Source organism: Callorhinus ursinus, unplaced genomic scaffold (genome assembly GCF_003265705.2).
Source record: "Callorhinus ursinus isolate GAN/ISIS: 27379988/994484 unplaced genomic scaffold, GSC_fseal_2.0 scaffold6, whole genome shotgun sequence".
Taxonomy (NCBI): Eukaryota; Metazoa; Chordata; class Mammalia; order Carnivora; family Otariidae; genus Callorhinus; species Callorhinus ursinus.
The window spans coordinates 46,161,759-46,180,867 of NW_027397068.1; the positions used below are offsets into that span (position 1 = coordinate 46,161,759).

At 33.6% G+C, this 19,109-nt stretch overlaps 1 protein-coding gene across 1 annotated transcript in view; it reads left to right on the forward strand.

The window, feature by feature from the left end:
* LAMA2 (laminin subunit alpha 2) overlaps positions 1–19,109 on the forward strand; it is a 620,419-nt gene that overhangs the window by 263,978 nt on the left and 337,332 nt on the right. The window contains exons 9-10 of the mRNA XM_073893912.1: positions 2,776–2,875; positions 9,896–10,056. Of these exons, the coding sequence (XP_073750013.1) occupies positions 2,776–2,875; positions 9,896–10,056 (261 nt within the window). The remainder of the gene's footprint in view (positions 1–2,775; positions 2,876–9,895; positions 10,057–19,109) is intronic.

Sequence of the window (19,109 nt, forward strand, 5' to 3'; positions counted from 1 at the left end):
ACCTTGTTTGCATAAGTATCTAGGGATAGAATACTTGTTTTACAGGATATTTATATGTCTTTATATGACTTTATAAGAAACTGCCAACATTTTGCCAAATTAGTAACAATATTTTACATGTTCACCAAAAATGTGTGAGTTCCAATTCTTCCATATCGTTTCTAATATTTGGTATTGACTGTCTTTTTGAATTAGCTATTCTAGTGGGTGCAGTGGGTGTGGCGAGTGGGTATTTGGCAGTCACTAAGTCATTCCTATCAATGCTTGGTGCTACTGCAGGTCTTCTATTATAAATTTACAGCTGATCCCATTTTGGATTTAATTTTCATAGTAAGTGCTTATTGTCTATTCTTATATCTTGTGAGGTTTCCCTTCAAGCCAAGGTATTTTTTTTATTCTAGAAACATTATAATTTTAGCTTTTATTTTAAGATTTTATTTATTTATTTGAGAGAGAATGAGATAGAGCATGAGAGGGGGGAGGGTCAGAGGGAGAAGCAGACTCCCTGCTGAGCAGGGAGCCAGATGCAGGATTCGATTCTGGGACTCCAGGATTCTGACGTGAGCCGAAGGCAGTCATTTAACCAACTGAGCCACCCAGGCACCCCATAATTTTAGCTTTTAGATCTATGACCCATCTCAAGCAAATCTTTGAGTGTGGTATAAAATAATGATTAAGATCTACATGGTTAACCTGTTGTTCCAGAACCATTTTTTTTTTTTTTAAGTACGTTTTTTCCCCTTTAAATTGCTTTGAGACAGGGCACCTGAGTGGCTCAGTTGGTTAAGCCTCTGCCTTCGGCTCAGGCGGTGATCTCAGGGTCCTGGGATGGAGCCGACATCCAGCTGCCTGCAGAGCAGGGCAAAAAATAAATAAATAAATTGCTTTGAGGCATTTGTGGCAAATCATGTGGTTTGATCATGTGGGTCAATTTCTGGAGCCCTAGTTCTGTCCCGTGGATTTATTTGTCCATCCTTGCGTTAATAGCATGGTATCTTGATTTACTTTACCTTTAATAAGTCTAGAATTCAGAAACCTAAGTGCACTAACTTTATTCTTCCTTTTGAAGATTGTTTTGGACATAATGATTTCTTTATATTCCCGTACAAATTTCAGAATGAAGTTGTCAATGACAGAAATATTAGTTGAGACTGTTGTATAGAATCTAAATACAGATATGGAGAGAACGAAGACTAATATTGGGTCTTGTAATCCATGAATACAGCATGTCTCTCCAATTATTTATATGTCCTTTAAATATTCACAGCAGTTTCAGTACAGAGATCTTGCATATCTTTTGTTAATTCTCAGTATATTTATGTATTATAAAAAGTAATTTTTAAAATTGCTTAATATTATTATCAAGATTTTCAAATATTGATGTTATATCCTATACCTGAGTTCCTTTATTCATTCTAGTAGTTTTAAACTAGATTATGTAGCGGCTTGCTTTACACTGTGTTAGGGTAGATTAACAGAAAGCTTCAGGTGGTTGTCTAATCTTGCAAACTTGGTTGACAACTCCAATCTCTGTTTACTTTATGGTATGCAGACCTGAAAACTTTACTCACATCATTGAGCTTTCCTGCTGTTACTTTCCACTGGATTCCTTGGAGTCTCCGGAACGGATGTATGATTATTGGATCAGTTAAGCATTCGAAGGGTGTTGATATGCAGATTTTGGAGCTCCCTATCTCTGAACATAGATCTCAGCTAGTATATTTTTTTCTTTCAAACCTCAACTTCTTCCAAGTTCTGCCTGCTTTTGATTAATTTCCCAGGCCCTTAAATATTCTGCTTTCATATTTTGTCCGGAATTAATAATTGTTATCTGAGAGTAGATTGGACCATACAAGACACTATCATGATAAAACCTGGAAGCTTCCTGTTTTTATTACAAGTCAATTAAGTGAATTGGAGCCTAGATTATGGTGTTTTAATACTTATAAAAATACTTATGCTACACTATTTCTTAAAAAATTCAAATCTCTCAAGTGCCTAATATTTGGGTAGAAGCCCCATTTCATATCACAAGGAAGTAGAGAAGTTACATGATGTCACATAGCTAGTCAGCAGGCACACCGAGATGTGAGCTCACATTTTCCTAATTGTGGAGACTACATTGTTTGCCCGTGGCTGGTGCTGTCTCTCCAGGAAGCTAGATGTTTAATTTGCCTACCTAATATTATTTTTTCAGCACCAAATATAAATTTCTATTTTTAATTAGCCACATCATGATCAATGTGAACAAATGTCCTAAAAAATAAATTTGGGGAAATTACTAATTTTGAACTACGTTGTAAGAAAAGAAAAACATACACAAAAAAAATCAGAAGAATTTTATTAAGGAATATATATTAGAGACTATCAAGTAAATATTGTTATTTTATTTGTTATAATGATACTATGATTGTAAAAGAAAGATGAATACTGAAATGTGTAAGGATTAAAATACTCTATCTGCAGTTTTCTTTAAACTTCAGGGAAGAATGAAAAATGATGGAACTCATATGGCAAAATCTTGATAATTGCTGAATATAGGTAGCAAAAAATTGAAGTATATTGTACTATCTTCTTTGCATTTGTGTATCTATTTAGAAGAAAGGGATTTTGGAAATTGCAAATATATATTAAAGATAATTTCCTATATAATTTTCTCAATATAATTTATTACTATGTGTTATTAAATTTATTTTGTCCTTAAAAGTTTGCCAAGTTGAAAAATATTGATCTTTTTATTACATTTGACTAAGAGCCTTTTAATATTCTTGTTAGGTATCTCCAAATTATCCAAGACCATGCCAGCCATGCCATTGTGATCCAGTTGGTTCCTTAAATGAAGTCTGTGTGAAGGATGAAAAACATGCTCGACGAGGTGAGAGCGATAGCAGAGAGCTGTTGTTTTGATAAAAGGGCAACAAAAAGTCAGATATGATTATTTTTAGGGTAACATTTTACAGTAAATTTCATTCATTTAATAATTTTATTCTCATATCTATCAATGTTCCTTCCAGGAAGCAGTTTTTTATTCATCTCAATAATTATTTTCCTGTAAATTAATTACAATTAATTAATTATAATGCTTTAAAAGCAAAAAGAGTTAAATAATTTATTTTACATTATATGCATATATATGTATATTCACATATACATATTTACATATCTATGCCCATCTTCTGGTCAGTCAGAAATCTGTGATGTATATAATTTTTTAATATCTTGTTATTTATGGAGTTGTTTTTTGTAGTTTCTGTGGTTTCTAGCCTGAAAAGACTGCATTCACTGAGGGATGTGTGTGCTGCATGGGAGGAGAGAACAGACGTCACACACGGAAGTGTAGTCAGTAGTACAGAAAGCAAAACTGAACATAAAGGACTAAAAATAGATAGTAGTCATGAGTTAATGAAGGGAAAGAGGCTGACAGAAATTTAAGCCACATACTTTCTTTGAGGATTGAAATTTGTGATGAACTCCAAACATTGAAGAATCAAATGCCAAAATAACTCCTTGATGTAAATTTTTGAAGAGCGACTTCCAGGACAGTTGCTTGCCAAAGTTAAGTAGAACATTAAGACGTATCTGAAACAGTTTCTTTATACTGCTAAGAGTGGATTCTTCTCTTAGGAAAGACAATGAATCATGGCTACGATATAGAGTTTTTCCTCCCATTGTTAAAACCCTGGCAATGTTTCTTTGGCACAGTGTAGCTTACCTGGTTTCTTTATAAAACTGTAAGATTATCAAGGTAAACCCTACAGTCTTAAATCTTAAAAGATTAAAACTCTGATTATTTTAAATCTCAAATGGTGAATTATTGAGGTCATTTTTCATTTTATGGCTCCTTATCTTTTTGTAGTAACAACTAAATCATGTTATTTTCAGTAATGTCATTTAACTTTTTTCTGTACTTTTTATTTTTTTATTTTTTTAAAGATTTTATTTATTTATTTGACACACAGAGAGAGCGAGAGAGAGAGAGAGAGAGAGGGAGAGAGCACAAGCAGGGGGAGCGGCAGGCAGAGGGAGAAGCAGGCTTCCTGCATAAGCAGGGAGCCCGATGTGGGGCTTGATCCCAGGATCCTGGGATCATGACCTGAGCTGAAGGCAGCGGTTTTAACCAACTGAGCCACCCAGGCGCCCCTGTACTTTTTATTTTTTGTACTTTTTAAAGTATATTATTTTTGAAAAAGTGATAAAATATTGAAAAGTAGAAAAATAAGCATACAATGCAGTGGTAATTCATCATAAATACTCTTATTAACATGTTTGTGTTAACTTCACATAAGGAGTTTTTCCCCAAACTGTTGAGAGTTTCTCTGAAATCTGGTTTTAGTACCTGAATAGTATATCATTATGTGGATATACCATAATTTATTTACCCACTCAACTTTATATAGCTATTAAGATTGTTTCTAATTTTGTTTATTGTAACCAATGCTTTAGTGAAGATATTTGTGTATAAATATTTTTCAATTATTATAAAAACCATACATAGTAAAAATAAAATTTTAACAATTGGGAAGAGAATAAAATAAATAGCAATAGTATCCTCTTCAACTTATTCATCCCCCAGTCTCATTTCCAAATTTTATCACATTGAGCCATTTCTTCTATTCAGTTCTGGAAAAACTTATCTTCCAGACAATATCTAAATAGTATTCTTCGTACTTTCATCACCATTAAATATTGCCTACTGACTCTCCATCTTAAAAGACAAAGAAATATTTTCATTCACACTGCTTCCTTCCTTCTCTCCACTATTCAGACATTTTTCTTATGTATGGTATCTTTCTCATGTTAAATAAAAAGTTTAAGTCATTATTTTATGAGCCATTAAATTTAGACTCATCTTTTGAGGTCCTACTATGTGTAAGTCCCTATACTCTCCACTGATCTTCCAGCTCACTTGGCAATATCTGTCAATTGCATCTTTATCTTTTCAAAGATCATCTATATATAGGTATATAGATATACATACATACACACATAAATATGTATGTCATACATATCATCGAATATTATTCAGCCATGGGAAAGAAGAAAATCCTGCCATTATGTGACAATGTGAACAGACCTTGAGGGCATTATGCTAAGTGAAATAAGTGAGACAGAAAAGACAATAACTGTATGATATCCCTTATGTGTGGAATCTAAAAAAGCTGAACATATTAAAAAAAAAACACAACAGAACAGAATGGTGGTTGCCAGGGACTGGGGAGTGGGGGAAATGGGGAGATGCTGGTCAAAGGACACAAACTTCCAGTTATAAGACTAATGAGATCCAGGGATTTATGTACATCATGGGGATTATAGGTAACAGTACTATATTACATACTCAAAAGTTGCTAAGAGTGTAGATCTTAAATGTTCTCACCACAAAATGAAATTATGTGAAGTGATGGAAGTGTTAACTAACACTACTGTAGTAATCATTTCACAAAAGATAAGTCTATCAAGTCAAAACGTTGTACATCTTAAACTTATACAATGACATGTCAATTATTTGTCAATAAAGCTGGAAAAACCAAATGCAATAAAAAATAAAAATCAATGATTCCCCCCAAAAAAGGTCATACAGTTATATTTAATTTGAGACCTAATTAATTCTTCTAATTTTAAAATTGAAATGCAATAATCAGAATTTATAATATAATTATATATTATTCAATATAGACCTGGGTTACAAAATTAGACACATTCCCATGATACATTTTTATCTTCATGTTTAGCTTGATGATTTTTTAGGAGAGCCTAAGTTGTAGTCTAATGCTTTGGAGTTCTTAGTATGAGTAACCAGATAGTGGGAAATGGTATTTTATGGCATTAACTTGATTACCAGAAAACTGATTACTTTTGGTATAAGGTGGATTTTCCCTCATAGATTTGTAAGAGCTCTTTAAATATTAAAAACAACAACCAGATATTAAATTTGTTATAAACGTAAACAGATTTTGTGTCTCGCTATTGTTAAGATTTTTTTTATGTATGAAACTTTAAAATTTTCTATATAATCACCTATTACAACTTAGAAAACTTCTTTAGCTATAATAAGATACTATGTCAAGATTATTATATTTTAATATTTTAATTGAATTTTTGATGTGCCTTTAGAATTCTAAAACTCTCATCTATCCCAAGATCAGACAAATGTATTCATTTTCTTAATTTTTATTATTTCACTTTTTGATACTTAGTTCCTTAATCAGTATGGGATTTATTTGGTATATTTTATAAAGAGAGTTTCTAGCTGTATTTTGTTTTTTCAGTAGTCTCTTTTAAATTGATCTATATTTAATATAATTTCTTTCATTAAACATACTAAGTATATTTATTTTATATTCTGTATCTCTTAGTAACATTCTCTGTTACCTATCTGAACCTAATCCTGGGGGTTGATTTTTCTGCTAACTTATTCATTGGGGCCTTATTTTCTTGTGTGTTCCATGATTTGTGTGTGTGTGTGTGTGTGTGTGTGTGTGTGTGCGCGCGTGTTTGTGTAAATGTCCTAGTTTATGCTTTCAGGATCCTTGAGTTTATATAATCTCTGATATGATCTCCTAACTTGAGTAGTACCTAGAATTTGTCTTTTGTTCCATAAAGCCACGCTCAGTGCTCTAGTCTAGTTAATCAGAGTTAGTCAACTCCAGGAAAGATACTGGTTAAGGGCTAGCTTATTTCTTTAGAATCTCTTCTCTCTCTCTCTCTCTCTTTTTAATTTTGTAGTTTCTGATCTTCAAGGAGTTTCCTTATTTTAAACCACAGTCATTCTGTCTGTCTGTCTCTAACTTTATTCTGTGTTCTCAAATGTTCTGACCAAGAGGGGGTCTTTGGACATCTAGTTCGCTATATTACAATGTTACAACATACACGATATTAAGCACTGGGTGTTATGCGCAAACAATGAATCATGGAACACTACATCAAAAACTAATGATGTACTGTATGGTGATTAACATAATAATAAAAAAAAGACACGGTCTTTATATGGAATACATCTACACTTAGTCTCAGTGTCTGGAGATTTTAACATGAGAAGTAAATGTTAATTTTTTGGAATGCTTTTTCAACCTTTATTGAAATGATCAGATTTCTTTTTCATTTGACTTATGAATAAAATACGTTAAAAATGAATTTATTAATATGAAACAATATTTAAATTACCAGAATAAAATCTTCTTGGTTTTATATAAATTTATATTTTATATAAATAAAATCACGTAAGAGCCTTTTAATGTATTTGAGGATTCAGTTTGGTGTTTATTTTATTTAGGATTTGCTCCTCTGAATTCATATGTTAAATTGGTTTTGGCTATGACATCTGCTAGTTGTGCAGTCTTGGCAAACAAATTAATTTCTCTGTGCCTTAGTTTCCTCATCTGTAAAATGGGAAACATAATAGTGTTTACCTCATTTTGAGGTTTTGAGTATTAACTGAATTAACCCATGTGTCGTATGTAGTGCCAAGCATAATGCCTAGCATAAAATAAGTGCTATTTAATTGTTAGCTGTTATTATGTTTATTTAGGGTTATCTTTGTTAGATTTTGATACCAAGTTTTTACCAGCTTCATAAACTAAATTACATAGTTCTCCATGTTTTAGATGCTCCATAAGAGTTTGAAACATTGAAACCACTGTAAAAACGAACTGCTACTAAAACATTTTTGTGGTGATCTTTGATCATTTGTCCTCTTTTGATATCTTTGATTATCTTTAAGGTTCTCTTTTGCCTTATTTTCTTTCTGTTTATTTTTCAAACCTTCTTCTTTCCTGTGGTGTTCATTTGGTTTTCTCTTTTTTTTTATAATTACATGAGCTAAATCTTAGCTTATTTACATTTTTTAATGTATTTAAGCTTGAAAGTGGCTACCATTTTTTTCTATATCCCATAAACATTAAATTCCTTTCTCACTGCTGTTATATTTGACTTAGAAAGCTTTTTAATCACAATTAAAGTCTTGATTTCTCTTTCACTCGAGTTAAAAGGAGAAACATTTATTTATTCATTTTTAGAGTGGTGGAATTTTGCAAAATATTCTATTATCATGTTTGATATTTCAAATTATTTCAATCCTAATTTATTATGACATTTGTTACAAATATAGAAGTAGTAATTTATGGTAAGAAAACAAGACTTGGGGGGCGCCTGGGTGGCTCAGATGGTTAAGCGTCTGCCTTCAGCTCAGGTCATGATCCCAGGGTCCTGGGATCAAGTCCCGCATCGGGCTCCCTGCTAGGCGGGGAGCCTGCTTCTCCCTCTGCCTCTGCCTCTCTCTCTCTCTCTCTCTCTCTCACTCTCATGAATAAATAAATAAAACATTAAAAAAAAAACAAGACTTGGATCATTTCTGCTTTGAGAAATTGAACATTTTTGTAGATTAATGATGAGCTGCAATAGGTAGGTATATACAATATAATGTGTAATTCAACAATAGTAGGTGATTCACGTTTTTCTATGTCTTTTTTCTAATTCGTCTACAAATATTTGAAGTGAGTAGGTTACTGTCATTCTCAGCCACTGATTTTTAGCCAGTTTCTTTTTGAGCCCCCAAATCTTTTGTTGTCTATATGTTTTTGTACCTAAAATTAGTGCTTCTATGGAGTATAAATATAAAAACTTACGTCATGCTTTTTATTGTATTGTCATCAATGTAAAATGAGGGCTTGTCCTAATGAATCTATTTTTTTTTAAGATTTTATTTATTTGAGAGAGAGCGAGAGCACTAGCGGGGGCTTAGGAGGGAGCGGGGCTGAGGGAGAAGGAGAAGCAGATGCCCCGCTGAGCAGGGAGCCTACAGTGGGGCTCAATCCCAGGACCCTGGGATCATGATCCCATTTGAAGGCAATTAACCAACTGAGCCACCCGGGAGTCCCCTAATGAATCTATTTTCATTGGATTCTACTTTGGCCATTACTAATATTACAACTATACATGCTCTCTTAATGTAGATTTACATTCTTTTTTTTTAATATTTCTTATTTTGCCTATCTGTTCTGAACATTACACGCACATAGTTTTAATGGGAGCAGTAAGACAGTGAACTCATTTACATATGATTAGCATGTGGGTTGGACAGTCATTCTGCTGTGTGCTTTCCCCCTGTAATGTTCCTTTCCTTCTTTCTTCCCTCCTTTCCTTTTTTGAGTGGGCTATATTTTACTGATTTGCTCTCATACTTTTCCAGATTTTGAAAGTCAATAACGTATTTATTCATCTGCATTTTGCATTTTTCTAATCAAGGAGAATTAAAATTGTCTTTTGCATTTCTCTATTTAAAAAGAGAAAGTAAATTTAAATTGCTTTCATTTTCCTCTATGTCTTGTCCTCAAAATATCTATCCCAACGAACTCTCAGTCTTTTTGTTGTTGTACTCAGTGATGTCATACTTTGATGATTGTTGTTTAATTTGGGGTCTAAGCAGTATATTTTTATTTGCCAGACACTTTTTCCATCTCATGATAGTCTGAGTTATGAAGCAACAGGTATCACAGGTCACTGCTTATTCTTTTAATGTCAGTCAGTTATGGAGATGAGTCCTTGATCATTGTGGCAGTTTTTCTGTAGCTTTAGATTTGGTAGATGCTTCGAGATTTTTATCTTTCTTTTGTTCATTCTTAGTATTTTTATTTTTTATTTAATTCAAATCTATTTTTTTATTTTTTTATTATGTTATATTAATCATATTTTAAAGATATGTAAGAGATGCTGTGTTAGCGACTTGTAGCCAGCTTCTAATTAAACCTTATACCCTTTGGTTTTAACTCTTTTTTTATCGATATTCGTGAATTTGTTTTTGTGTCAAAATAGAATTTGGAATGTTATTATCATTAAAGCCTTAGGAACTGAAGTGTGTGTGTGTTTTTCACTTGTCGATATGTGGCTCATCTTCCCTTAGGTCTGGCACCTGGGTCTTGTCATTGCAGACCTGGCTTCAGAGGTGTGAGCTGTGACCGCTGTGCCCGGGGCTACACTGGCTACCCAGACTGCAAGCCGTGTAACTGCAGTGGTGCAGGGAGCACAAATGAGGACCCTTGCTTTGGACCCTGCAACTGCAAGGTGTGTTGTATATGCCGGTAAAGTTGGCTGTCAAGACAGAAGGTCCTTTTCCTTGGCTTCTCTGTTCTGTTCTGTCTGTTGACAGTAAGCCAATTGTAACAACTTCTCCTGTAAATATCCACCATCTATTCTCCTTGTGGTCCTCCTCTATGTCTCTTTACAACCAGGTTGGCGGCTGCCATACATCCACCATTTGTCTAAAAACCTACCAACTCAACAAGGACCGGTCACCCTTAGAAGAGGTGTCACTTTATAGCAAAAACACCTTTCCCCCATTACCCAGCTAGTCTGTGAATTGAAAAACAGCATTACAAAGAGCAACCCTGTAAAAACGATTATACACTCAAACTTACCATAGCTTTTTATCTAACTCTGAAGGTAATTCTGCTGAGGGTTACATTCTGGCATTTTAAATAATCTCCTGAAGTTTAGACCCAGATTGTCTGAAAATGCTACATTCTGATTCTTCTGTTTTATTACCAAAAATGTAAGAAGCCCTAGGGGAATTGATGAAAGCCTCAATTTTTCCTCCTAAGAGTACTTTCAGAAATACAACTTTCTTTGTTGTACATACTCAGCCAATAGCTCATCATGTTAACACGGAGGGATGCATTACAACCACAGCTTGTACGCATAGAGGAAACAGAGGCATGTCCAAGTCTAAAACGACAGAACTGATTTCCTTTAGCTGTACCAATCAGTTCCAAAACATTGGGATTGAGCAGTGTTATTATCTACATTAGTCAAGAGAATAAACAATCATTGAAAAAGTTAGAATGCCATACTGATATAAAAATGAATGTTACTTATTTTTTTTTCTTTGTTCTCAATCATGGTTGGAACCTTATTAAGAACCTTTATTAAATCATTCATCTTATCTAGGAAGCTGTAAATTATATGCTTCCATTTGTTATGTGTGTATGTGCATACAAGCATTAAAGTATAACACAAGAAGAAATATTAGTATTAATGTGATGTGTATATTTATTGGGACAAGAATGTCTGACATAAGAAGCTAAATATTATAATAGTTACATAATAGGCTTATGTTATATCATGGGTCATTTAGGTACCTTTTTTTGACTACTGAAACTATACAACTTCTGTCTGTGTAAACTGACAGAAAGTCCATAATCTATAGTAAAAGTTTTCATGTACTGGAACATAGTAAATTTCCTAGATATAGTACATTTTATTCCAATATTCTTTGAAATGACAAATTGCCCCGGTGCAGACCAAGACTGTGTCGCCGTCTGTGGGTGATCACTTGTTTAAGGACCCTAACCTCTGCTCTTCATCCTGTGTGTCTTTTTGGACAATCCTACAGGCTTAGTTCATCTTCTCTAAAAATGTAACTTGTGTGGATTTTATTTCTTTTACAAAACTCCCCGGAAATCTCTAACTTTTATCACTTGTTCAAATAAAGGACAGGCAAAGCTGAACTTAAAATGAAGAGAAATCTCCCGAGTCTCTAGAATACAGGAAATCAAAATGGAAAAAAGAAAAGGAATGTTTTTATATACGTACTGTTCATACACTGGAAATGTCTGGTATTTGCAAGGAAAGAGTAACAAGGGAGTGAGGGATGCAGGCCTCATTTTTTCCTTTCTTTGGTAAATACAGAGAGAAAGGCTAGAACAAGAGAGCTATAGCCACTAGCAGGACTCTGAGCAAAAGTTCCTTGAGCCACTGCCTGCCCCCCACCGGATCTCTGCCTGCCTCTGTCTTGTACCGAGTGATTACCATCCTAGTTAAGAAACATGCCTCTTACAAAGACACTTGAAGCTCTACACAGACAATTAAAACACAAAGCAGCAATTAAGAAATCATAAAAGAATAAATAAGTAGCATCATTAAAAGAGTTGCCCTTCAACTGTGTGATATTTTAAATAGATGACTATAACCTCTTAGATAAGACTAAATGTTTTTTTTTTTCTTTTTAGGATAAAAACTTGCAGAAAACCAATTTCAATAGACATAAACATAATTTTAAAAATCACTAATTATATGCATACAGCAGGTGAATTATATCATAATATGCATGCATGTAATGTACTATAATTAAGTACCTATAGTCTCTTTTTTAAAAGAATAATAAATACCCAGTGTTCCAACCAAATATGCATATAATTTAAATACTGAACAGATATTTGTTAATGTAGAGAGAAACGTAGTGGGTTATTCTGTTTTACAAAAACATGATTAGACATAGGTGTGTCCACTAGTTATTTGAAACAATATGGATCGATCTAAATGGTATTTAACAAGCAATACTTCATTGAGCAGCTAAGATACTGGAGACTTAAATTCAAATAAAATGATATCAATATAAATGCTCATTTCCAAAATGCATATTAACCAGAAAACATGTACACATTTATTTGGTTGCACTATACCATGTGATGTGTTTTTTTTTATGATTTTCATTAGGAAGAAATATTGTCTTTACTGAAGTATGTAGACACTTTAAGAAAGCACTTGGTTATGAAGTCTTGGGTTTCAGTATATTTCTATTGTAAATTTTAAATGGCTAACATTCTGGTAAGATATCGTACTGAGAAAATTGGGCACCATTTCTGCCACTTCAAGTACAAATAGGCTGGATGAAACAAAGTAAATAAATTTATAATCATGTTAATACAGGAAAGAGAGGGAAATTTCTAGATGTCAGACCCAAGAGGAAAATCTAAGTTAATAAGCATAAGCCTAAGCAAAGCTGAACAACAAAGGTCATAAGGGTGGGGGATGGGAGGCTGGTCCTAATCCAAAAATGCGGGTTAAAGTTGGGAGTTTTAATGGCCTCTCTAGGACTTGACATTAGGGTTTGGGCTCATGGAGGGAAATTAAAACTAAGTTCACCTAGTTTTCACTTAGACTCTAGAAATGTCCCCTGACAGTGAAACAGGCACCAGAAAATTCCACCTGCAGGCTGGCAGTGGCAATGGTAACTTACTTTCTCCTTTGGGGCTCTAGGTGGAGAAAAATTGGTGTGCAGTGAGGAAGCAAACACCCAAACCTGTGTACCACATGGGAACGTGGTCAGTTTTATTCTCCCTTTATGTTAGAATTCTTCAACAAGTCAGGCAAGTGGTATTCCCACTTGCCTCACCTGATGATGAGCTCTCCATAAAGCAGTACACTGCACAAAAGGAAAATAACTACAAAATGAAATCAGAAGCCACAAAAGTCAGAATGTTTGTACACTAAGACCTAGAAGAATAAGATAGTCTGAAATAATTTGTATAAACATAAAAGTATATATTTTTATCATATGAGTCAGAAAAATATGTGAAAAATGTACAATCATAAAAATATGATTTGAAGATAAAAGAATAAAAAATAGGAAAAACAGTACAAAATAGGGCCCTATATTAAAATAAATAAGCAGCTTTGGAAAAGCAGTCAATATCATTTACTTCTAGAAATAAAAATTGTATAGAGTTGAAATTTAAAATTTAGTTGAAATTTAAAATTCAGTGAATGGGCTGAGAAAAATATTGGAAGCTGCTTAAGAGAGAATTAGAAATGCAGACCTGAGGAAATTACCTATAAATTGACACAGGGAGGTAAAGAAATGAAAATATGAGATGCTAAGTGGCATGGCTCATAGAAGGATAAAATTCAACATAAGAAGCAGGAGTCGCCAAAAAAGAGACTAGATGAAATAGGTGAGAAAGAATATCCAAAAATGATGGAGAGAAGAATTGTCAAGAATTAAAAAAAATTCAATATTTTCCATTTGAAGAAGATAAAAAAGAAATCCACCACCAAAGCTCCTAGTAGAAAACTTGCCCACAAGTTAAGATTGAAAGAGTGTTAAATGTATTAGATATATTTTTATTGTATATATCATATGTACTAGAGACAAATATGTATCATATGTACAAGAGACAAATATCAGATCACTGTGTGTGTTTACCATTCTCAGTCCAACTGCACTGAAAACACTACTCGATGATGTACATAAGCAAGAAGAATATTGAAACCAGAAGAGAGTTCCACTGGCTTGAAGAATGCAAGAATCAGTCTATAAAAAGCAATAGCATTTCTATACATCAGTGATAACCAATTAAAAAATGTAATGAAAATATTTAGAATAGCAACAAAAACTATATGATACCTAGAAATAAGTATTTTTAAATGGAGATACTTTTTAAGACGATTATTGAAGAATGTAAGATAAAATTTTAAATGGGGAAATAGAGAATAATATCAAATCCTGGTGAAAACCTGGAGAAATGGAAATGTTTACTGCTGCGGTCATTTGGGTAAATTAGTACTATGAGCTTAGGAGGACAGTAGGGTATCTGGTCTCATTAAGATAATGAAGTCCTGTCAGTCAGCAACTCCACGTCAAGATATTCACGCTAAAGAAACTTGTACAATGTGTAGAAAGAAGCGAAGATGTTCACCATATACCTACTTGTTAAGATAAAAATTAGAAAAAAATCGAAATATACATAAATCAGTAAGAAAAATGAAGTGCAATATTTTCATAAAATTTGATACAAGGAACAGTCCAGTGATTGAAATAGGTCCTCATGTCTGAGCATTGATAAATTTCAGAAACTTCAGGTGAGGTGAGGAAAACCAATGTCATCATGCTTTCATTTGTGTGAAGTTATAAGACATAAAACAGTTTTATATTGTGTGGACACACACATATATAAATTAAAAATTTTTAAATACACTGATATGTGTATTTCAGAAGAGTAAACTCTAGAGAAAAGGGGAAAGGACTACGATAGAAGTGAAGTGAGATTCAGATGTGCCTAAATATTCCTTTAAAAATATATCTGAGGCACACATGGAAAAATGTTAATATTTTTCAACCTCTAGGTTATAGATAATGGATAATTGTCATATGTACTTTTCTGGCACTTTAAAATAATTCCCAATTTAAAATTTCTTTAATCAAAGGGAAAAAAAATTCCCGATTTGAAAAGACATAAATGAAATTAATATGTATCAACTACTATCAATTTTACACATAAATTTTCTGTTATATCCTTGTTCAGACAATGATATTAATGAACATCATCCTCATTATATTTCAAAATATGAACACAGCGCTAGCTCAAAACACGAAAATACTAATTTTTATGCATTAGTAAAATTTTTAAAGTTCCTCTATCCTCTTGTGAATTACAAGAGGCAAACATTCTCAGATGTATAAGTCAGTTGAATGTAAATGCTGTTCAGACTCTTGGTATTTATTTTAAGTACCACATGCTAGAAATTGGCCCTTTTGAAGTTTGGTGTCATGTTATCCATTCAAAAGCCATTGGATTGCAGACTCTGATACATAATATAAACTGACCTTGATCTAGGTTGGAACATGTGCTTTTATTTTATCAAAGTATAATAGAAAGATAAATAGTGAAGGAAAAGATTAGAAATCAAAGTGTATATTTTCATCGTGCTTTGCTTTGGGTTTTTTACTGCACTTTCCATTAAGTCCTTACTGGCTTACAGGCTTATGTGATCTGACCTTGGGTTATCTTCCCAGAATGTTCTGGAGCTTCGGTCCCTGTCTTCCAGCCTGGCTTACATTCCTTGGGGGCACCAAGCTCTTTTTGGAATTTCAGAGTCTATTTATTTACTTATTTTTAAAGATTTTATTTATTCATTTGAGACACAGAGAGAGAGAGAGAGAGAGAGAGCATAAGCAGGGGCAGAGGCAGAGGGAGAGGGAGAAGCAGGCTCCCCGCGGAGCCAGGAGCCTTATATGGGATTCGATCGCAGGACTCTGGGATCATGACCTGAGCCGAAGGCAGATGCTCAACCATCTGAGCCACCCAGGAGCCCCCAGAGTCTATTAAGATGAGTGGGAAAACCTCATCCCGAGCCCTGGCCCATTGCTTGCTGGGCAGTTTTCAAGGCTCATCTCCACTTTCTTAGCAAAGCTGGGATCCTAGATCCCCTGATAGAAATCATTCTCCTGCCATGATCACTTGTAACATCTTTGTCTGTTCCTTTATTATCTTTTCACAGCTTGCAATCTATTTAATTTCAATCTCACTTCTGTTATTTATTCTCTTCATCGATCAATAAGAAGCTGGCAGTGACTCATACATAAAAAAGAAGGAAGAAAGAAAATGAAAAATTGCAAAAATTTGAAAGTCACTGAAATTGGCTGATTCTTATTTCTTAATCTATAAAATGATGATATTAAATTTTTCTTGCCTAACTCTCAATAGGTGTAATTATAACATCGAAGCCTTTTGCAGGTATAAGGGATAATCATAAATACGTGCTAATTACTTTTTCTGTTTATTTATATTTCTTTTTACAAGTACAGCTAAGTTTCCACTCTTTTCCTCTAATAGGATTTTCATGGTGTGTGCTAAGACTTTTATTGGTTTTGTATTTCCCTTTTTTCCATTTATATACAGAATGATCACCTCATTAACTTGTTAGGCTCAAACCCTGGGTATTTCTACAAAAGGCATTCAATTTATATATTTGATCCTGAATCTAAATTACCGATGTAAATTTTTTAGCATGAAAAGTGCATACCGGAATTCGTCTCTTGCAACAGCGACAGTTGAGAAATATTATGTTAATCAATTTTTTAATATTAAAAGCTGAAGTTGTGCAAAGTGAGAACTTGTTTTCTTCTTTCTTCCTAACCACCAACTGCTTATTATTTAGCCATGGAGCAGTGTATTTAAAGAGTAAGCACTCAACAAATACTGCTAATTAGCTAATTATCCTTCTTTTGTTAACTTCTTTTTAATACTTGGATGCATTAGAATGAAGCCCATAACAGAGGAAAATCTGTAATTGACTACAAACGCCCCCAAAAACAGGCATGACTGCAACATTCCTAGAGCAATTATCACAAAAAATAACTTAAATGTCACTGGAAATACTCTGGGTAACTTGCTCAATAGAATTCCCAGTCGACTAACAATCACAGTTAAACATGTACTGCTGAAGTTGTACCTCATTTATAAGAAGGCAGCTTCCTGAGCATGGATACCGGGAACCGATTGTGACTCTATTTCTCTAGAGAGAGCCTGTGAGGAGGAAACGCTAGCAAAAAGAAAATTGGTGTCAACCCAACAGTATCTGACTTTAAGATAAAAGAACTGAGTAAGGTTTTTCTAATTCAGCTTTGGTTTTAGAGGAAAAGACTACCAAAAGAGAAAAGGCAGTTATTATAAATATTTTGTAGGGTGGGCCACAACATATCTACTTATCTACTCAGCTAAATATGTGTCTAAAGCATGCAATTCTCCCTAAGGGGGTGAACATTGGTTCTAAGAGGGGTGCAAATGCCATTTTCATTTTACATATATAGCAAACATATTCACACAGTGTATCTGTACATAGAGTATATCTGTGGAATGAAGAATTTCATGGTGAGGATGATTATGAAAAAAAGAAAAAGGTAATGAAATTGGCTCCTTAGGGGCTTGAAAATAAAAAACTAGGCTGGGAAGCGCTGGTCTAAAGTGAAGAGGCACTGTTTATCATCAGCAGATATAAGAATAAAAATATTTGTTACACGGATTAATTATTTACCGTGGAAAAATGGTTGACTATTATTAGTTGCTATTTAATTATTTTAATCAACTAGAACGATGGTTTAGAAACCAAGAAAGTAGAATATTTGGTTTTAAGAAAATATGGTGATATAAGGGAATATGAATCTCTAGAGTGGAAGTTGGGAGTGTTCTAGAAATTACCTATTTCATGGGCTTAGGTGTAAAAATGATCAGCAAATTTGTAAAGTACAAAAAAATCTATTGAATTATATTAAATTCTAAATAAGTAAAATATTAAAATTACTGGATTGACAAGAGCTGTCCATTTGAATGCTGAGAGAGAATAAATTAGACCCCCCTTTTGTTTAGATAAACAGAACAACCTTTAGAAATTTTATTAAATTATATATTAACTCTTTTTGAAGTTGATCAGTACAAAGAGGTAATAGAATGATAGCTAAAGGAGAGAGAAATCTCATGACTAAAATAACATTTGGGCTGGAAGTTGCAAACTCACCATTATTGGATATTTAGGATCAGTTACTTTGACACCTGTCTTCTTTTTCTGTCTTATTTTTCCTGCAGAGGGATGGAGGACTCTGGAGATGAATCTGGTGTCTGACTCACAGCATGTCCTCAGTAACCCTTTAGGGACAGTGACTTCCTTCTGCCTTGTAGTATATTGATTTGTCCATACTCTTACTTCCCTTGCCATAATCCTGAACATTTTTATATTCCCTCAGGCATCTCGCATATTGCTTTATGTTTAGTATATCACCTATGATTTGATGATATGAGTGAGTAATAATAGTAAATAAGGGAATAGTGAAAAATAACATAGATTTTATTAGTAATTTGATACTGACAGCATAGTAAGTTAAATTGCTCAAGGAAATTACCCATAAAGCAGAAGATTCACTCTCAATCTGCGAATCAAAAATTCATATCAAAACGATCTTCCAGAAATGAATCAGGAATATAATCATAGCCACTTCATGTATGGCATTGTTGATGAACCACAAAGAAGTTTTGAAAAAGCAATTATGTACCTTGGAACCCATAAAAAGAATTGAGAACCAAGCTGCCAAGATTGTCTATGTTAGCAATCTAGTAGAAGGTGGGGAACTTCTCTCTATGAAGGTTCAATATAAGTCCTGGAACACTGTCCCATTGTGTTTGAATTATGCCACTCTAAAATATATTAAATATCAAACTGTTTTGTGATGTTTTCACTGTTTTGAAGCTAATATCATTTGAAATAAAACTTTGGAAACACAATCCTTAAATAAGAAATTACTTAGATATACTCTCAAGGGAGATTGGAAAAGGAGGAAGGAAGTTGAACCTGCTATAACTAATTAATTCTCTACAGGTTGAGACATGACCGGAAAGCAGAGCTCTAGTGATCTAAAAAGATTTTATGTTCAATTCATCTCCTGTCAGCCTCGAAAGACCCTTTTAGTTAGGCCATGAAGACAGATATATAAGTTGGTACTCTATCCACCATATTTACTATTTAGTTTTGGCTTAATATTTGTCTGTTGTAGAACCTGAGGACAA